The sequence below is a fragment of the Microchirus variegatus genome (genome assembly GCF_963457635.1).
Source record: "Microchirus variegatus genome assembly, chromosome: 16".
Classification (NCBI taxonomy): domain Eukaryota; kingdom Metazoa; phylum Chordata; class Actinopteri; order Pleuronectiformes; family Soleidae; genus Microchirus; species Microchirus variegatus.
In genome coordinates, this window is record NC_139817.1 from 9,990,148 (window position 1) to 10,010,754 (window position 20,607).

At 39.0% G+C, this 20,607-nt stretch overlaps 1 protein-coding gene across 1 annotated transcript in view; it reads right to left on the reverse strand.

Annotated features, from left to right (window-relative positions):
• The window catches only part of sardh (sarcosine dehydrogenase), a 37,931-nt gene extending 19,962 nt beyond the window's left edge, over positions 1–17,969 (reverse strand). The window contains exons 1-10 of the mRNA XM_083903100.1: positions 17,868–17,969; positions 14,997–15,191; positions 13,621–13,757; positions 12,237–12,415; positions 11,495–11,674; positions 10,225–10,348; positions 10,018–10,118; positions 8,050–8,154; positions 4,250–4,379; positions 1,899–1,985 (exon numbers count right to left, since the gene is read on the reverse strand). Of these exons, the coding sequence (XP_083759226.1) occupies positions 1,899–1,985; positions 4,250–4,379; positions 8,050–8,154; positions 10,018–10,118; positions 10,225–10,348; positions 11,495–11,674; positions 12,237–12,415; positions 13,621–13,757; positions 14,997–15,181 (1,228 nt within the window). The 5' untranslated portion in view covers positions 15,182–15,191; positions 17,868–17,969. The remainder of the gene's footprint in view (positions 1–1,898; positions 1,986–4,249; positions 4,380–8,049; positions 8,155–10,017; positions 10,119–10,224; positions 10,349–11,494; positions 11,675–12,236; positions 12,416–13,620; positions 13,758–14,996; positions 15,192–17,867) is intronic.
• Positions 17,970–20,607: the final 2,638 nt, after the last annotated feature.

The window sequence follows — 20,607 nt, forward strand, 5'->3', positions numbered from 1 at the left end:
TTTTAAAGATGGGAGAGAAAACATACAGAAAGTCCTAGTTACATTTAAAGGAAAACAGAGTCCCCGACCAACACCTCACAGCTAATTTTCATCGTGTTACCTTGTTTGTCCAGCAAAGGGTCTTTTGCTGGGGGGTCTCCCAAACCGTCTAAATGAAGAGGCTTAACGCTTAATGACCGAGAGAAGTGAACGACTAATGAAGGAAGCAGGAGGTAAATGGAAATGCAAATGTAAAAGGAGATTGCCCGTTTAAATACCTGACCAAAATGAGCAAATTAAAGTTTTGTTTATACACAGCTTTGTCAAATGTATACAAAAAAGCTTTTTAACTATGGAATGCTTTTGTGAATCTCTATAATTAACAAAAAACATCATTTAATTATACATTAAACTATCAACAAATCACTTTTGTTGTATTTTTCAAAATCATTAATTATGAGTTACTTATAGTTACTTAGTTACTTCCTTAGTTATCATTAAATGTGTGTTGAAGCCTATGGAATCGCAAAATCAATTAGCAATTTACAGTTAAATTGGGTTTCAAATGGCTATTTTTACAGTCTCTAAACTGAGTCAGGCTGCAGCTTCATATTTGCCATAATTGAAAGCAAATCCTTTGTACTTAGTTAACCATTGTTTGAATGTTTTGTCATGGAAATTCTGCAGCAACAACCCTGGCAGTAAAGCCAAGTTCTCCAAGTCTCTTCACCTGCAAATGATCAAAAGTGCAGCTGCCTTTTAGTCCCTTAACTCTCGTTTTTTCAGGGCTACCATTACACCTTCCTTTCATCCACCAAATTGCCGCTCCAACAAAGATATTCTGCCATTTACATCAGCGACTAGCACTACCCCACTGAACCCAGTGGTTGTCTGAGCCTGCATAGACTATTATTTGTGCCATTTTCTGTGCTTTATTATGTGACTAAAAGGCTTAGCAGGTCATAAAACCCAGGAAGGTGATCAGTATTACTGAGCGTGATAGAGTGATTCAGCTGGGTAAGGGGTGCAGCAGTTACAAGCAATTAAACAACCATGATCACAGTGAATAAATGCACAATAGTTGCCGATTTTTGACCGAAAAGGTTGCCAGGTAACAAGTAAAACAAGTAAGAACATCAGCGGCTGACTGGAGACCAAAACTGACCCCCTTTCCTGTGCCAGTGAGAGACAGAGAAGATGGCGACAAGTGACAAAACAAAAGTGGACACATTTCAAGCGCCTTCTTCCATAAAAAACAATTCAACCGAGTGTGGATCTATGTGATAATGTGTGTCGGCAAGTGTGTACATGGGACCTGTAGAGGGCATTTGGGTCATTCTGTATGTGCATGGCTGGTCAAAAATCCTTTATTATCAAGTCACTGTAAGCAGCCAGGTGTGTTATCACTGACACCAGTCCCAATATGACACCTTAGATGAACACAATATCAAACCATTCTCAACACACGCGAGAACATTATTTGCATAGAGTGTTGTTTTCACCAGTTTTCTTCGTAAAAATTGATATTTTCTTTTGTGATTTAGTGATTACTTTACCGTTCACACTCCTCTGACTACATTTAGAAACGCTCAGCTGAGTGTGGCTCGATGTTTGCGTGTGCACGTGTTGAGGTTTCTCCTCTAAAAGCCCTCCATAATTCATTTTGTAGGTTGAGAGTGTCCACAGAGATTAGAAAAGATTAGGTCAAAGTCTGCAAGAAAACACTCGTGCACTATTTCTACGTGGTTGTTTTATTCTAATTTATATAGGCTTTTTTTTTTTGCCCTTCTATGAAGATTGTTCTGACCTTTCCAGTTCTATTACTTCATAGCTTTACCCTTAAGTGAAAGGTTTACACTGTGATGGGTTTTAAAGATGTCTTTACAGCTCCATTCCTATTTCAGTCTTTCTGCTCTTACCGGCACTGTTGAAGCCACATCCCAGGAAGAAACCTCGGACCTCTGGTGCTTCTCCCATCAGCGGCTTATGGTCTGCTGTGAATGATTCTGAGAACAGACAGAGAGGTGCTTTATGAGTGACAGCGGAAGGTTAATAACTTTTGTGGTACTTCTGCTTCTACTCTAAAGAGATTTTCATCCAAGACGATCTACAGTCACATGTTGGAAGTACTAAAGGAAAGATTGCAAATGAAAAAAGTGAGCTGCTGAATTCTAATGTAGCAGAAAGAGTCTGGAAGGTGGCCCAGTCACTGTGACGCTGCTCAGAGCTGCTATTAACATCCATCCTGAGTGATACAATCACAAGCTAAGCACAGAATGCGTCCTCAGATCCGATCACAGAAACCACATTGAGAGCAGGTTTTTTTTTAGGATGCATGTGACCAAATTCCTGAGCTGCATAAATGTATTCTGTCCTCGGGGACGCATTAGAGACGGCCTCCTCTGACAACCTGCAGTTCCACAATATTTGTACACTAATCAGTGTGTTGATCACACAAATGGACATACATACATACAAACGCAATCATGGCCCGTTTCTAACGAGTGAAACTACTCTTCCCTTGGGGTACAAGAGCGATTGTAAGGTACGTCACTCCCTTGCCACAGGTGTTTCTTCAACGCACGCAGTCTATTCTCATACAAGGCTTTACTTCTTGTTGAGACAAACCGCCACAAATTGAGCAGGAAAGAAAAACCTGAGCTGCTGGATGGCCTCCTTTGTCGTCTGTTATGTTGTTGTGTCGCATTTAAAACTCTTCGTTCGTTGTCGACGCACCAGTACAACATCACATTATGTATCTTGCTGACACGGCCATCGGGCACAGCGCACACCCCACCTACCCCGTCGAACATGCCTGGCCGAGAGCTTTACCATTCAGGTGTGAATGCATGCGATCAGATCACTGAGGACAGATGTCAAAACCAGGTCTGAGCTGGGCCTTTAAGGAGGCCCAAGTCTCAGGCTTTCTTGAAAAGAATGAATGTGTATGCTCCAAAACGCAGTAACCACCAAGTGTTGCTTGTCCCACTTCTGTTGGGATGCCAAACACAATAACTGAGCAAGTAAAGAGTGGAGCTAGAGACAACACAGCAATCATCGAGTAGTCAACAGAGAACCATCACTTTTGGGTAACATTGGCAATGAAAAACACAAAACATGTCATTTTTATATATAATGTGCTTTTGTGTTTACTGTTATTGGCAGGTTACACTGTGCCGCGCTGGTACGACGTCACGCTACTTATGTGGTTTACTCAGTTATTGCCATCGAGCCTAGACAAAGAGCGGTGGAAACACGAGCCAGATCAGGGTGTTTTTAATTCCAAACTGTACCGCGGGGAGCTGCACTGCACTGCACTGATTAGTGGAAATGCATCGTCAGAGCAATTAAGCACAAGTGAAGAGAGAGGAGAATGATGAGTAAATGAAAAATAAATACCCTTAATCAGAATCCAACTTTTCAGAGAAGTTAATTACAGAAAATCTGTCTATGTGGCATGTAGCTAATTTTCCTATCCTCCCGAGAACACACACACAGAGAGAAGACACTCGTTATGTTCGTAATACCTAGATCATGGTTAAGAGTTCTCCATTCAGCTTGCTTTCTTCCCAAACAAACAGTCGAGGACTCGGTGAGCTCACATGAATATTTATCGTGCGGTGAAAGCACTTATATAAATAAAACACTTGAAATGAAATAAAAGCCATAAACTGAGTGACAGATGAAAAAAAAAAACTTGTTCACGCTCAGTTTCTGAGTTTATTTCAGACCTTTATCCTTTTTTCTTCCATCCAAATTTTAGAGCTCTACATTCCTTATTTTTGTATTAATATCTTCAGTTCTCAAGGTTCTTTTTTTTTTTTTTTTTTACTGTTCTTTCAGTCACTCTCAGATTTTCTTTCTCCTATGCCAGTTTTCTGTTTTCCATCTGTCCATATACTCTGTGTGCATGTATTTGGACAAATGTGCGTTTGTCTTGTTTTTACCCAACAACATCACAATAAACCTCTTCAGCCTGCACAGCCACAGATGGGGCTCACTCAACCTAACGGTGTGATATTACCTGGACAAGGACTCAGACTCAAACTAATCACATCATCTTATCCTCAAACATGACACACAGTGAGCCCACGAGCTCAGGTATTCATGAGCTGGAGCAGTTTGAGAGCGATATTTCACAGAGTTGTCCAATTTAAAAAGTGTCATGATCGTTGCTTGCTCCCTGTCGCAAAGTATAATGTTGTGAAATGTGGTTGTGCACAGGATTGTCAATGAGTGTGTATGTGTGTGTGTGGGAGTGTGTGTGTACCTGGCCCACAGACTGTGGACTTGATGCCAGTCTGCTCCAGTTTGGGCACTCTGTTGATTGCTCCTTCAATATGTTGCGTGTATACGTCCCAGTCCAGTTCAAACAAGCTGAAGGCAAAATTATCAGACACCTAGGAAATTAGAAAACAATAAAGGCCAACAGGTGAAATCCTCATTTTCTGGCTTTTAATAGAATTCATATATATTAAATATTATTTGTCCCTTAATTTACAATTTAGCCTATCTTACATTGGGGATACTTTACACAATTATAATTAGGATGGGTGGATAATTCTGCTTCTTTTTTCTTCTTTTATCTATCTATCTAAAAGTTAGCTAAAAGTAGAGATTGCTATCTATCCATCTGTTTGCTTAAAGTTAGCTAATAGTAGACTGCTAGCTAAGAGAAGACATTTCTATCTATCTAGCCATCTTAAAGTTAGCTAAAAGTTGACATTGCTAGCTAAGAGAAGACATTGCTATCCATCCATCTGTTTGCTTAAAGTTAGCTAAAAGTAGAAATTGCTAGCTAAGAGAATACATTTCTATCTATCCATGTTAGCTTAAAGTTGGCTAAAAGAATACATTGCTATCTATCTATCTATCTATCTATCTATCTATCTATCTATCTATCTATCTATCTATCTATCTATCTATCTATATATATATATATCGGTCTAAAAGTTAGCCAAATGTAGACATTGCTAGCTAAGAGAAGACATTTCTATCTATCCATCTGTTAGCTTAAAGTTGGCTAAAAGAAGACATTGCTAGCTAAGAGAAGACATTTCTATCTATCTATCTTGGGTTTCATGAGTATTTTTATTTTTTAAATTAGAATAAGTCATTTTTGCATAAAGTGAATTTGATCTCTGCATCCAACCCATCCTTATTACTGTACAAGCCCTTGGATTGAACAAGCGATGTTACAAGCCCAAATCTTTGCCTCTTGGGGATGTGCTACTCGCACACAATGATGTGTCTGAGTGTTATTATGGTAAGCACTTATTTAAATGGAAGATAATTTGATTTACACCAGATTTTACATTACTTTTTTTTACACAGAAATATACATTTTCACAGCCATTTTATACGTCTATATATATTCTCCTGCACAAGCATATTTCTCTTTGTGAACATCGCTCATTGTCACAGTAAATTCAGACCACGTTAAGAATATGACGCTGTGTAAACGAAGTGCCCCACTGCAGCTGCAACACATCTTGTGAGTCAAATCACTGTAAAACCGCTCATTGCTGTCGAATCAAGTCTCTCTCAGCAGGACGTCGACAAATCAAACCCTTCCCTCTCAGTACTTTGTCCAAGCTTTAATTTGCTCCCATTTGGACCTCTGCCACTCCGTCCCTGTCAGCTCATTTGAGCCAAAAAAACAGCTCCTATAAGTCATGCAGAGTGCATTCATCTTATGCTCTTTGCAATGTTATGTGTCACTCATGCTTGTGAATATAGCAACTACTGTTTAATTCCCACAAAAGGAAATCCTAGGACACATTCAACAGGGTCTCTGCAGGTTTCAACAAGTCAAATTTAAGACTTTTTAAGACTTTTTTAAGACCATAATGAATACAATTTAAGACCCATTTCAAATCCATAGTGGCAAAAAAGTACAAAAGACATGAAGGAAAATAGGAGCTACAAATTGTTGAACTTGCACTTACCCATCTTATGGAAGCAATTCGGCTTAGCTGTGGGCTAATTAATTTTCATTAAGCTGCTATGCTAAACTGTAACACAACTTGGCGCGCGCACACCACACTAGCTAGTGGTGCTCGATTAATTCTCACCGGGCAGCACAAGTGGCCTACTTTAGTTCCGTGTTGAAGTTATGCTCAAAAATCTAAACATTTCAAAGCGAGACTGAAGTTTATGCATGTTTTAAATAAAAGTAACATTAATAGATTTTTAAGACCTTTCAAAATTGTATTTAAGACTTTTTATGAGATTTTAGGATAATTGAAGACATTCTAAGGCCTTATATTAATATTATTGGATTTAAGACTTTTTTAAGACCCCGCGGATACCCTGTTCAAAGACAACAAACGTGACTCCAGAAGTTTAAAGTTAGAAGAGATAACGGAGTTCCCGTGGCTGTTACTTTCAGTAATGATTATCACTGTAACGTTACATGAAGGTGCAAGCTGACAGTTAGTTCTTTCATGGGAACTTAAGAAGTGTGCATTAGTGAGTATCTGGAGAATATGAGGGGAGCAGTGCTCTGGGTCCCAGACGCTACATGTGTCTGAATCCTTCCCAAGTCATCGATCCTGCTCATCTTCACTCAGTAGACATCCTCCATTCCATCCTCTCCCGTCTCCCGTCTAATTCCCCTCTCTCTGCATCTCCCTCTTTTCTCCCGAGACATCAAAGCAACACTCGACTGTAGATTGAGAACAAAAGGAGCTGCTTCGGCACAAAGAAATCCTCTAAAATGTCGACGAGGAGGCGGCCAAATGGAAAAGACAGAAAAGTCACTTCGAGAGGCAAAACGGCACCGTCGGTGTCCTACAGAGCTCATCCTTATACATGAGAAGAGCTTCAACAGATGGTTTTCTATATTTTTGGGTTTTAATATTACATTCGCTTTGAATCTGGAAATACTGAGGGGAAACTGGAGAGATAACCATGAGGAGAAAGAGACAGAAAGGCCTGCTACCACATTTACCAGCTTTGCCATCAAAGACAAAACACATCCATGAGGACAAGGACCACCTACTGACTCATCGGCTTTTAAACAGATCAATCTCCCAGTCTCTCTCTCTGTTGCGTGTACTGTAGTGTTGTGAAAAGGAAGAGTTTGACTCGTTTCTTTTTCGCACTCATTTGTTATTCCAGTCTTTTTTGTGGACACGCTTTGGTTTAATGTTCCAAAGAAAAGTGACTTCATCGGAGGAGAAGTTAAAAATAAGGTCTGTGGGCGAGTGATAATACATTCTCCTTTAGGGCATACATTATGCTCATCGGTCTGCCTATTAGAAGTGAATTAGTGAGTGGATGTAGTAAGACAGATGTCTCTCATTTTGATCACTTATTAAGTATTTATAGGATTTTTTTTAAAAAACAATATTTTCTGCCAGGGTTTAGATGCATCCTTATATAAGACATGGAAAAACTTTTCATGATTTGGTTTCAATGTTACAGTATGACTGTAATGCACTTTTTTCTATGAGTAGACTTGAACTAATTCAACATGCTGCAGTCGTAGTTCTGACTGAGACTGAAGAGAATTCATCAAACCAGTGCTCAAAGCACTTGACTGAATGCCAGTGCAGCACAGGATCGATATTTAAGTATTACTGCACTCTACCTGCTGTTATATTGAGGTTTTATTGTTTTGTTTTTATATTTTCTGTAAGGTGTCCTTGGGTGTTAAAAACATGAAATAAATTAAAAAAAACATATAAAACAGCATGAATTCTGAGATTAAATCAGAATTATGGGGTGTCCTTGGGTGTAGACAAATTGAAATAAATAAAATATAAATAAAACAGCATGAATTCTGGGATTAAAGTAAAGAGGGAAAAAAATATCAGAATTCTGACTTTAATCTGATAATTCTGATAAAAAATTCTGAATTCTGAGATTAAAGTTATTCAGAATTCTGAAACTTAAGCCCGACTTCTGAGATTAAAGTAAAAGTCAGTATTCTGAGATTAAAGTCAAAGTCAGCCAGATCATCAGACACACGTCTCATAAAAACAACTTTTGGTTGCGGTCGTGTTTTACGTTTGACTCGAATTGAGATCATCAATCTGTCGTGAACGCTCTCTCTCTCGGTCTCACCTCGTCCCAGAAGATGGGGTTTTGTTCATAGCCACCGACAGACAGGGCGTCACCTTGGAGCCGCAGGTACACTGATGCATCATGGTCCCTGACGTTAGGCATGTTCTGCGAAGAAGAGTGGAAACGCAAAGAGGAGCATTTAAAATGTGCCCAATAAGAGCATATAAATCAACCATATAAATCTATAGCACCAGCACCTTAACAAGCCTGAGCGTTTCTTTATTTTACCGCATCACAGCGACTGACAAACCATCAAATCAAAACACCACAGAGAGAAATAACAGTCATGTCCAAGAATGTTGTGTGTCGTATTCATTCTGTCACGAGTGCTTTTCATTCCAAAGTCAACAGGGTACAAGAAAAGGCTGATTTAGAGATGTTTCAAGATGTTTTTTAATGAAAGCCAAAAAAAAAAGCTCCTCTCCAGTGAGGTGAGCGATCATTACTGAGCACTGCAGCACAAGCTGTCCTTCACAACCTCATAGACAACATCACGTCAGCAGGTTTACTTGTTTTATATTGTTGAAACTCATTACACCTTTTCACACATGCATCCAAGTTCCTCACCCAGCAGAGTGGGAAACATTACTTCCTGGTGGCGTCTGAGCTCAGGACGTCAATGTACAGTAATTCTGCTTAAGCTGCTCTTAAACCACGTAACAGAGGAGAAGAGGCTGTGACAATCTGTCGAAAAAACACACACACAGCAGCCTCTGCAGGATGTGTACACGAGATAAACACACACACACACACACACATACACAGACTCACAACGTCAGAGTCACAGTGACTCACAATGTATACACTGACATTTATGTCTACAATCGAAACAAACTCCAGTTATTATAACACACACACCATTCAGACACACCTTGGCTATTATTATTAAAGGCTGAACGTGAGGTCATACTGCCCCCTGTTGGTTAAATGGAATTAATACAGCACACAGGAAAGAGGAATTCAATTTGAGGATAATCAAACACACACAAGTGAGGTGACAAAATAAAATGAGTAAAAATAGTAAGCATGAAAACATAAAACATTTAAAAGTGATCCAGAGCATAGTTAAAACACGTGAGAAGCAAAACAAACAAACAAAAACAATGAGAGTTCAATTCCACCTGTGATAAATGCAATGGAGCAATAGTATATTTTTAAAGACTTGGTCTTAGGGACTTATAAAAGCACCAGATTAGCCGAGCTAATAAAACATGAATCATAAAACTACAGTGTGAGTGAGTGACTGAAAAATGCACCAGAAATTGGGCAAAAAAATACGTCAAACAATAGAATAGAAAATAATTATCCACCAAAGAGTAAAATGGTTTGTGAATTTGTGAAAGTGAACCATGAAACAGACATAAAAGGTGCTTTATATAGAAAGTAATCCAATAATTTTGTAGATTTGGAAGCACAGCAGACTTCTGTCAGGATTTATGAACGATCTGCTTTAAATCAAATTTAGTAGGATATGCATTTACACACTACCGTTCAAAAGTTTGGGGTCACATATACAATTTTCTTGTGTTTTCCATTAAAAGTCACACTTTTATTCATTAAAAGAGTTGCAACATGAATAGAAAATACAGTCAAGACATTGACAAGATTAGAAATAATTATTTTTATTCAAAATAATAAACTTTGCTTTCGTCAAAGAACCAGCAAAACTGTTTTCAGCTGTGCTAACATAATTGCACAAGGGTTTTCAAGGGTTTTCTAATCATCCAATTGCCTTCTAACACGATTAGCAAACACAATGTACCATTAGAACACTGGAAATGGGCCTCTATAGACCTATGTACATATTCCATTAAAAACCAGACGTTTGCAGCTAGAATAGTCATTTACCACATTAACAATGTACAGAGTGTATTTCTGATTCATTTAATGTCACATTCAAGTGACCCCAAACTTTTGAACGGTAGTGTACATATATATACATAAATATTTAAGAGGAAGCAGTCCTACCTGAATGCCGTCGATCCTCTCCGTCACTACATAGGCGTGATGCATTGCTATGAGAGGCACTTTCACACCAGCCATCTCCCCCAGCTTGGTGGCCCACACACCTGTAAGAAAAAAAAAAAAAAAAAAAAAGAGTTCACATCAAACTAAAAACTACAAAAAACAAAGTCCTTGTCCTTTGTGATTCGGTCGCTCTCGTCTGAATGTCACCTGCACAGTTCACCACGCACGCCGTTTCGATCGTCCCGTGCGGAGTCTCCACTGCCTTCACCCTCTTCACGCCGAGGTCGTCCGTGCTCACGTTAATACCAGTCACAGGGCAGTTCTCGATCACCTGGTGTAAAAGTGGAGGAAAGCGTGCGTTACGTGAAGGTGCAGCATTTGGACTGTTCCTTTACTGTATATCAGAGCACAACACTCTCTATTTACAAGTGAAGCTTTGGATTGTTTGGTATGAATCCTGTTTTTGGGACAAATTTTACAAAATGTCACATTCCCATTTATGCCTCATAAATTATTAAAAGAAAGATTTGTATTGTAGTGTTATACATATGAGCACACAACTAAAGTTCAGAATACAAGTGTTTAATTTATTTAATTTAAGTTTTGCTGTCCTATTTCTCTGTTTTTTTTAGGTGTAAACAGAGAAATAGAAAAAAAATTTTTTTTACAATAAACTCGATTTACAACATTGATAGTTGTTTTCCTCCTTTGAAAAAACACATTATACAAAATGACAAAAAGATAAAAGATTCAAAACAAGTTTGCATTTACTTTGGAACCGGTTCCATGTTACTTGACCAATTATTCACTGCTTGATCTTAAGATTAAGATTAAGAGGCTTTATTGTCATTGTGGGTTAGGGTTTGGCTGCATTTCTCATATAACAGATCTGAAGTTAATCCGAAGAAATGCTGTCGGGGGTTGGACTGCAGTGCTGCACCAGTATGAACTACGGAAGCCCAAGTGGCGTGGTGGTGGTGGTAGTGATGGGAGATAAAGAGAAATGACTTGCCCACTTTAGGAAGTGTGACATAACTGATAAATAGTGTTTCGGATTCCACAGTCTGGTTTATAGTCGCTGAAAAAACCATCTTTTCCCTAAAAGTAAACACCTTCTGTATATGAGGAAACAACAATCACTCAACATTCAAGGGTAAAGCTTAGGGTCCCTTTTGTTGTTTTGCAATTTTCAAGCAAAACACGAGACGCATAACAATTGTGTTAAAAAAAAAATGGGTCTGCCATTCTGGCTTTTTTCCTCCTCCATTTCAAACAGCGGATAATGTTCTGCTGTGCAAAAGGTCATGAAATGGCCATCAGGACTCAAGTCTCTTGTTTGCATAAGGGAGCAATTTTTACACAATGTTATGTCACACACACACACAAATCTAACCAAACTTGCCGACTTCTCCTGCTCTCAAAATAAAAATTTGATCCAAATATATATAATATGATCATTTATGAACTGATATTTTACCGTGGCTCCCCTGGCAGACGCAGCTCTGCTCAGGGTGGTGCAGGTGCCGGCCGGGTCCATGGTGCCGTCTGTTGGCACGTACAGCGTTCCGTACAGATCGTCGACGTTCATCAGAGGATACAGGTCCTTTGTCTCGGCGGGTGACAGCACGTGGGACTCGATGCCGTAGACTTTACCCAGCTGGAAATGAGAGGGGATACGTCACAGCTGAGGAATGGATTATGATAAGTAACCTGTCGCATTTTACACTTAAGTCTCATTCTATCAATTTAAATTTGAACACTGTAAACATTAAAATCAGTGCTTCCGATACACAGTGCTTAACAAATGTATTAGATAAAAACTTTAAACTTAAAATGTTTCTTAAACGTATTTATTTCACCTTTTTATACCCAAATTTGAGCCGGCTCAGTGTCAGAAATCAGTCAATCATAACATTCAACCACTAAATGTCATTTTTCAGTGACTGAATGAAAGTAAATAATTATAATTTGACACTTTAACCAAGAAATAACAATGTGCTTGTTGAAAAGCGTCAAACGAGGCATCAAAGGCAAACGAAGTCTTATCTCTTCATGTTTCACGTTGAGCAAGTAAAAACACAAATTTAAGCTTCAACATTTTGAAGAGGTAACAGTAAATACACTTCAATCGTTTGATCAAACATTTTTTAATCCACCCCAGCAGGTACCCTTCAGGTCTTTGCCACAACAACAAGCAGCTAATCCTTTCCTCTTCTTACCGACATGAGGCGCTTGTACTCATCCAGCCTCTGTTTGTTGGAGGCAATGAAGAGTCCTCCGTTCTCTATCCAGCCCGTGTGGAGACCGGTCTCCTGCTCCAAGTCTTTGCTGACCACGTTCCTGGTGTGGGCCAAGAGCTCCACCTCGACATCACTGGGACGGAGCTGCCACAGCAAACCTGATCATGGATACAAAAGAAGAAGACTGCATGTCTAGTATATACACATGCACACAAATGCACACAAATGCAATGTTTTTGTCTGCAAAGATCAAATCTGGTGTGAATAGTTTTTTTTTTTTAAATGCAGTGTTTAGTAGGATTTATTGTCAGGAATTGACAGTGGACAAGGAAAGAGGTTCTGAAGCATCTGATGCAGGACCAACAGCTTTTTCCCACCATGCACCATCATGTTAAAGGTGTATTATGGAATAAATCTAAAGCTGGCCATAAAATCCTCCTAATATGTCACAGAGACTCATGAATAACGTACATATAACAAACTGAACTCACCAACAACAGTAAAGCCAAAATATTTGCATTAAAAAAAATCATGTTTATGATTTGAAATCATGTTTTGGCATGTGGCGCCACCTACCGCCGTCTACCAATCATTGCAGTCAGTAGATTTGTCACGAGTTGCCAGTTACGTCTAAGCTACAATGGCGGAGAAAACGAAACCTAAAAGACCTTGGTATTTTGAATTTGAGTGTAGTAACATTCATATATATGGCGCCTTTAATACTGTATACCAAGTCTTTTCTGCACTCTTTCATACTTTTTAACTTCTTAATCATATGGAAACAAAGTTTTTTGCACGACTGGAAACACCACAGGTCACTTTATTGGTGCACTTTATCATATTCTGCTGCTGTATTTAGCGATATATTCTATTTTTTAACACTGTTTTATATTATACTTATATATGTAATGGGAAAAATGGCAAATGGTTTGTATTTACGTAGCACTTTTTTTAGTCTTGATGAGCGCTCAAAGCTGCTTTAATATTCACACTTTTGGAACCAGAAATGGAACCCACAACCTGTTCTACCACTGCGCTCCCGAGGTCCCCGCAGTTCCCCGACATGCGTGGGAAGGGGAGGAGTGATAATGTGTGTTCTCACCATTAAGATGTCACTATTTCTTACACACTTTAATTTTAAGACTTTATTTGCAGGCTTTTAATACTTTCATGTGTTATCAGATTATATAATACAATGTTTTATGATGAGTAAAGATTAAGAGATGCGGTGTACGGTTCATTGCAGCCTGAGAGCAATCATTAAAAACTATTTTAATATTTGGATGCAACATATTTCACCATGCACTATTGCAGGTAAACACACACCATGGTTTCATGGGCCCGTGCTCTCACAGTTCGTTACCTGCAGTGTGCCAGGTGGTGCCAGCGGTCAGTCGGTCTCTCTCCAGCAGAACCACATTGGTCATACCCATTTTAGCCAGGTGATAGACGGTCTGACAGCCAAGACTTCCTCCTCCGATCACCACCGCGTCTGCTGACCTGAGGCAGGTGGCAGACAACTGCAGGTGAGCTGAGAACAACGACTTTGAATGTGGATGAAGACAAAGATCACGTCAGGGACACAATTCACTGAATCAAACTAACTGATTAAAGGAACATTTAAATGTAAAACTACTGATTATACCACAGTTAATGTGTTTGTTGTATAAATATGTATTGTATTGTAATGTATAATTGCTTCAAGTTCAAAACAAAAAAAAACCTTTGGTTTTTGCTTGAGAATCAGCCTTTCATATTGTAATAATAATAAACTGTATTTGTATAGCACCTTTCATACAAGGATTGCAGCTTCACAATAAAAGGAAAATAAAATTTAAAGGTGCATTATGTAATAAAATCTAAAGCAACTGGCCGTAAAATCCTCCTAATATGTCACAGAGACTCAGGAATAATGTTCATATAACAAACTGAACTCACCAACAAAACAAACATTTTTTTTTGCAGACTGCAAATCAGGTTTTGGCATGTGGCGCCACCTACCGCCGTGTACTGCACTGCAGTTAGTAGAGTCTCAGCTGCCGAGAAACCACTGGTTGCCAGTTACGTCAGAAAACGAAACCTAAAAGACCTTGGTATTTTAAATTTGAATGTAGTAACCGTTTTTGGCCACATTCTTACATATGGCACCTTTAATAATATAAAACACAACACAGGGTGGAATGAAAAGGAAAAGTCAAAAAGTAAATACCTTGTTTTAACTTTGAAAGGAAACAAAAGATCCAAATAAAACAATAAAATACAACAAGGGGTGCAATAAAACAGGAAAAGGCTCGGGTCAAGAGGTTAAAAACCCTGTTTAAAAAAACTAAAAACGCAAACTGGAAAAGCACTCGGAGAGTGCAGACCTCCGCCAAGGCAGCTCAGTGCCTACAAAATACACCCTGCTGGCGCGCAGCATGTACGGATCACGCCCCAAATTGAATCAGTTGTTCCTGGTCCCATTGCAGAATATTTCCTGAAAATTTAATCGAAATCCATCTGTAACTTTTCAAGTGATGTTGGTCACTAACAGACAGACAAACAAACAAACTCCGCCGAAAACATACAGGATACTTCCTGGCGGAGGTCAATAAAACACAACACAGGGTGGAATAAAAAAGGAGCTAGTTAAAGGCTAGAGTAAAAAGATGTGTACTTTATCACGGACGCTGACACCATGATTCTACGGACAAACAAGTCAGTGACATAAATGTCCACTCCTGCCGTCCGTCCACTCACCTGGGCAAAGGTTTCGTGGGTCCAGAGGAAACGGCGTCTTCCTGTTTGAGCGTTTTCTCGTAGGGAACACCTTTTTCCTGGGTGGGCGTGGAGCTGTAGGAGCGAGCACTTGTCCGGCACAGAGGAGACGGAGGGGGACGCACGGTCAACACCATCCGCCGAACAGCGGCCCCCAGGAAGGCCATGGTCGGTCTGCTGTGGACACAGAGAGAGAGAGAGAGAGAGAGAGTCTCAGAATATGAGGACATTTACAAACACTACTTACAAAACCATACAGAGAAAGTCACTTAAAAGGAACAGATTTTTAAAAAATACAACAAAATTTTGAGCCAAACTTCCGGAACGCTGTGTCACAGTTAAAGGCATCAATCTATGGAAGAAAATGATCACATGACACAATGTGTTTATGGCATAATGTGCTTGTGCTGGTTAAATAAGATAGAGTTAATCAAAATTTGGCTAACACTTAAAACGGGTAGAACTGTGTCTTTTTTTTGACACGTGAAGTGATGTTTGTTGACAAATTTGAACAAAAATACACATTGAAATATTTCAAGCAACGCAAATAGCAAAGTTCACACTTTTCTACAAATAGAGCCAAGTAAACTTACATAGACATTGTTTACCCTACAGCCATATGGTCTTCTGTCACATGTGTCAAACTCAAGGCCCGGGGGCCAGATGTGGCCCGCCACGTCATAATATGTGGTCCGCGAGTGATTAATTGGTCTTAAAAATCTGTGTTAAAATAAGTCTTTGCTGCTTTAAGGCATGCGTTTCCCACAATGCATGGCGATTGTGTTACCGGCAAAGTAACGACATCCTGCCACTAGATCGCAGTGTATCATTGTATATGCATCATGCAATGAGTGAAATTGAATAAGTAATAAATACATAATGATATTTATCAATATGTTACAGAGCAGTTACCTTTATTCAACATTATATTTGGTTACATTTAGTTACATTTATTCTGTATGACAGTTACATCTGGCCCTTTGAGGGTAACCATTATGCTGATGTGGCCCTCAGTGAAAATGAGTTTGACACCCCATGCTCTGGGGTATAATTATTGCATTATAATACAAAAGTAGTTCATTTCCAATGGTATCTCACATGGTACAGTGACATAATATTACACAGTGAATTAAAAATCCCCCCAAATTGTTTAGCCACACGTTTAAAACAGGGGGTTTCAGATAAAACACCATCAAGCTCCAGTTCCAGCCAGCAAACACCTGCACTGATTACAGTCCTGGATTACTACAACCGGGTTTTCGAGCCCGCTGCTCAATCTGTAATCTGACCAGACGGGGAGGTGCTCGAGTTCAAGGTTCACAGAGCGAAAGAGCTTAGTTAGGCTGCGACTTTGACAAGGCCACTGTATTAGACTTTGGATCCTGAAGGCAAAAACAATCCCGACTTCATGCACATTCTCCACTTTCTCAACCACATCACTGCTGCTGGGTATAGAATCAGAGCGAAGAAAGAAATCTTATATAAATGCATTAGTTCTACAAAAGAGGAAAACAAGTGTTTCACTAGTTTGACACAGTGACTCATCATCAAGTAACTTAAGATGATGTCCTGCACTCTTTCACAGCACATGGACCTGCAAAGACAGAACCCAGGTGGTGCTCAAAGCAGCCTCTGATCATGTAAAAAAATCCTGTTTGAAAGACATTTGCATTATTTTTCAAACGTCTTCCTCTTTCTCAAATAAAAAGTATGTAAAAATGTTCAAAATTTGGATTTAACAATAATCTGCATGACCTATAGACATTTCACTTTCCCTGCCAACTTTTCCTGTTTGACGAAAAAGACTCTCACAGAACTGACGCTGCACACTGTACAACTGTACAACTGTAGCTGCAGGGGATCATTCAAAGTTGGAAAGTTTCAAAAGTACAGCTTAGAAGCGGAGCAGACACTTTGCAGTGACAACCAAGTTGTCCTCGCAGAGGGCGCTGTGAGGGCAGAAGAAGACAACAACAACAATGTGTTGTGTTGTTTTTCGCGGTGTGACAACGGAGGACACAAACAAAGTCACAAAGTCAAGTTGGGATGGGACAATACCACAAACTAAATAACTAAACCAACCGCAAATGACCGATATCAGTCCTATATCAGTCCAATATATCAATCAATCAATCACATTTTATTCCTATAGCCCACAGTTTACAAAACACAGTTTGTCTCACAGGACTTGACAGGGTTGGTAACATCCTCTCTCCTTAGACCCTCGACCAGTGTAAGGAAAAGAAAAACCCTACAACAGGGAAAAATAGGTAGAAACCTCAGGGAGAACCACAGGTGAGGGATCCACTCCCTGGACGGACAGACGTGCAGTAGATGTTACCCAACACATTCAATACACATTTACAAAAAATAAAGAGTACAAAGTCTTTTTTTTAGCTCAATACATGAACTATGATGTCTCTCCAACTGTGTCACAAATATTGTTCCTGCCACAAAAAAAGAAATCCAGCCCAAACATGACTCAGGTAAAATGTTTTTCTTTTTTCTGATTTTTATCTACATTTTCTTTTCTATTTTGTCTGTGTTGTATCCAATTCTCACCCGTACACCAAAGCATCTGAAATGTGGTGTGTGGAAGTATTTCTCTATGTTTGTTATTTCAAATAAACAACAAGTTCCCTGCCCCTGAAATGTCTGCATGCGCCACTGGAGCAGAACATTAACTTATGAATTAGAAGACAAAAAAACAACAACATTCAAAACATGCATGTGCACTACATTTAGCGCGAGTCAACACAACGACAGTCCTGTGCAAAGACGTGGCTCAGCATTCAGTGAAGTGTGCACCATGACAGACACACAGACAGACTCACAGCACAGCAGCGGCTTTACCTTTCACTTACGTTGCGTTTACTCTTGTTACAGTGTTCGGTTTATACTCCACACGAGATCCTTGGAGCAGTTTGCGCACACACACACACACGCACACACGCAAACACACACACACGCGCAGAGAGAGAGAGAATGAATCTGAAGTGTGTGGTCAGAGGAAGAAAAAATGGCTGAATGGTTTGACAAACCACGCCAGAGGGAGAAAGTGAGGTTTAAAGGCGAACTGTAGTTGTAGTTCCTGTTTTCACCCCTCCTCCTCCTTCTTCTCCTCCTCCTCCTCCTCCTCACCACGCAGTGTCACTGTCAGTCCACAGACACGCGTGTATTTTATTATCCGTGCAGCAGACAGTCAAGAGATTCTCAGAGAGGTTTGTTTTATTTATTTATTTATTCATCTATCAATAAGGTCAAAATGTCAAGAAAACTGTGCGTAAACAGCGCAGATCGTCAAATCCATAGAACGCAGCTGACACTGTGAAGGTCTTATTGGTCTTTAGCAGTGTGTGTCAATTGTGGATATTGATGACATCTAATGAACTAGTTTGGTAAAAAAAAATAAAAATAAAAATAAATACAAACAAATAAAACATTGTAATTGGAGGGGAATAAAAATCTTTTTTTATTATTATTATTTTCTGTGATGTCAAACAGATGCTGTGTCAAAAATATAATCAGTTTGTTATTTCTTTGACAAATAGTGGATATTGATGATATCCACATATCCTTTTTTTTTTTTTTTACAATTAATAACAATAATAATTGTAATTAAATGTTTTAATTGCATTAAGAATATAATTTCTGTTGAAGCACTTCTACATACTGGTGTACTAACCATTAACATGGTGGTGGTCTAAACACATTTGCTAAGCACTGTATTTATATATATATATATACATACACACACACTGTATAGATATGTGTGTGTGTCTTTGTATGAAAATATGGAAGAAATATTGGACAAATTATTTAAGATTGATTCTCAATAGCAACAAAAAAATCTTAATTCCTAATATGAAATAATATCGAGTTATGGGAAAACATCTTGGAATGTTGTGTATTATTATATTTCACTATATTACATATAGTGTGTGTGTGTGTGTGTGTGTGTGTGTGTGTGTGTGTGTGTGTGTGTGTGTGTGTCTTGGGGGATGTTGGGGTAACAGCTGCTGGAGCCACTGAAGTCCTCAAGGGCCAGAGAGCAAACCATGCAAAAGTAGAACAAGATTAAAAGTGTGTGTGTGTGTGTGTGTGTGTGTGTGTGTGTGTGTGTGTGTGTGTGTGTGTGTGTGTGTGTGTGTGTGTGTACATGTTTTAATTAGGCTGAGTGGACCAGTTGTCAAAGAAACCTATATTTATGAGGACATTTTTGCCTGGTCCACACACCTTTATTGGGCTTTGTGAGCATTAAGACCTAGTTTTAGGGTTAAGCATTTAGTTGTGATAGTTAAGGTAAGGGGTTAGGGAATGCGTGTGTGTGTGTGTGGGGGTGTGTGTGTGTGTGTATATATATATATATGTTGATTTTGCAGGAGGACTGAATGGTGAGAAGAAAAACCCGACCACAGACTTGGGAAACCTTATATGCTACGAGCTGTATGCAGTTTCTCAGTCTTGCCAAGTTTGACCACATGAAACTCCACCTCTTCGCGGGCAGCCAATGAGGCGCTGAGTTCAGGTCCCCTCCTGTGACAGGTTCTGTCCAGTTGCTTCAAACAGCCTGAAACAGGACAGGAGCTGAATCTACAGTAACCTTTGAAGTTTACGGCCTGCCTTTGCACTATCATTCATTACTGAACAGCTTCCTAAGTGCACCATGGGCTGTAAACCTGGCTACATATGTGTGTGAGAATGTGCTCTTTTAAATCTTACAACACTGAGTGAAATAAGATAGATATTAGTGAGTGCATCTATGTCTGCAGACCTTGTGAAGAAGAATCAAATAAAATATAATTCAAGCGATTAATACATAAATACACAAAAATAAAAAATATGTCATCCAAAATGTGACAATTTTTTGAAAATATAGTATGGTGTCCAAAAATGGTCAAAAATGTCATAGTATAGTATGTCGTGCAAAATTGGTCAAACATAATCTCTCCATATTGCCCTGGTTCTTCCATGAAAAATGATATTCCACCCTCTTGTGGCCAACTTTGGTCCATACAACAACATGGAGAAAGTATAAAACAAACATCCTGTTTTATAATATAGAACCTTTTGGTCAGAAAGCCATTTCACTTTTATTGAATTGATGTTGCACATCGTGTATTACTCTTTATGGTCTGTCGAGCCAACACCAGGAGACAAATAAATTAAGATGTGTGATGTCATGAAGACACAATGACAGAAAGGTCCATAAGAATCCCAGTAATTACTAAGCCGGTATCACAGGCTGTTTTAACAAGGATTATTAAGACTTTGGCTACAACGCATGTGCTACAAGTCTAGACTAGACTGATATATCATAAAAACACTTTTAATTTAAATTCACATCATTTAATCGAGTAGAATCTGTTATTTTATGAGAAATAATCGTGCGCTAAGACCTAAATATGTTACTTCTCATTTTTCGGGGCAATATGTACAGTTCCAGACAAACCTGAAACCACATTTTGTTAATGTGTGTGTAGTTTGTATTTTGTTTTCATGTATCCCTTAATACGTGATGATTTTACAACACCAATTTTCAAACTACATGGAGCTCTGATCAATTGTCATGTGTGTGACAAAATGTGAAATA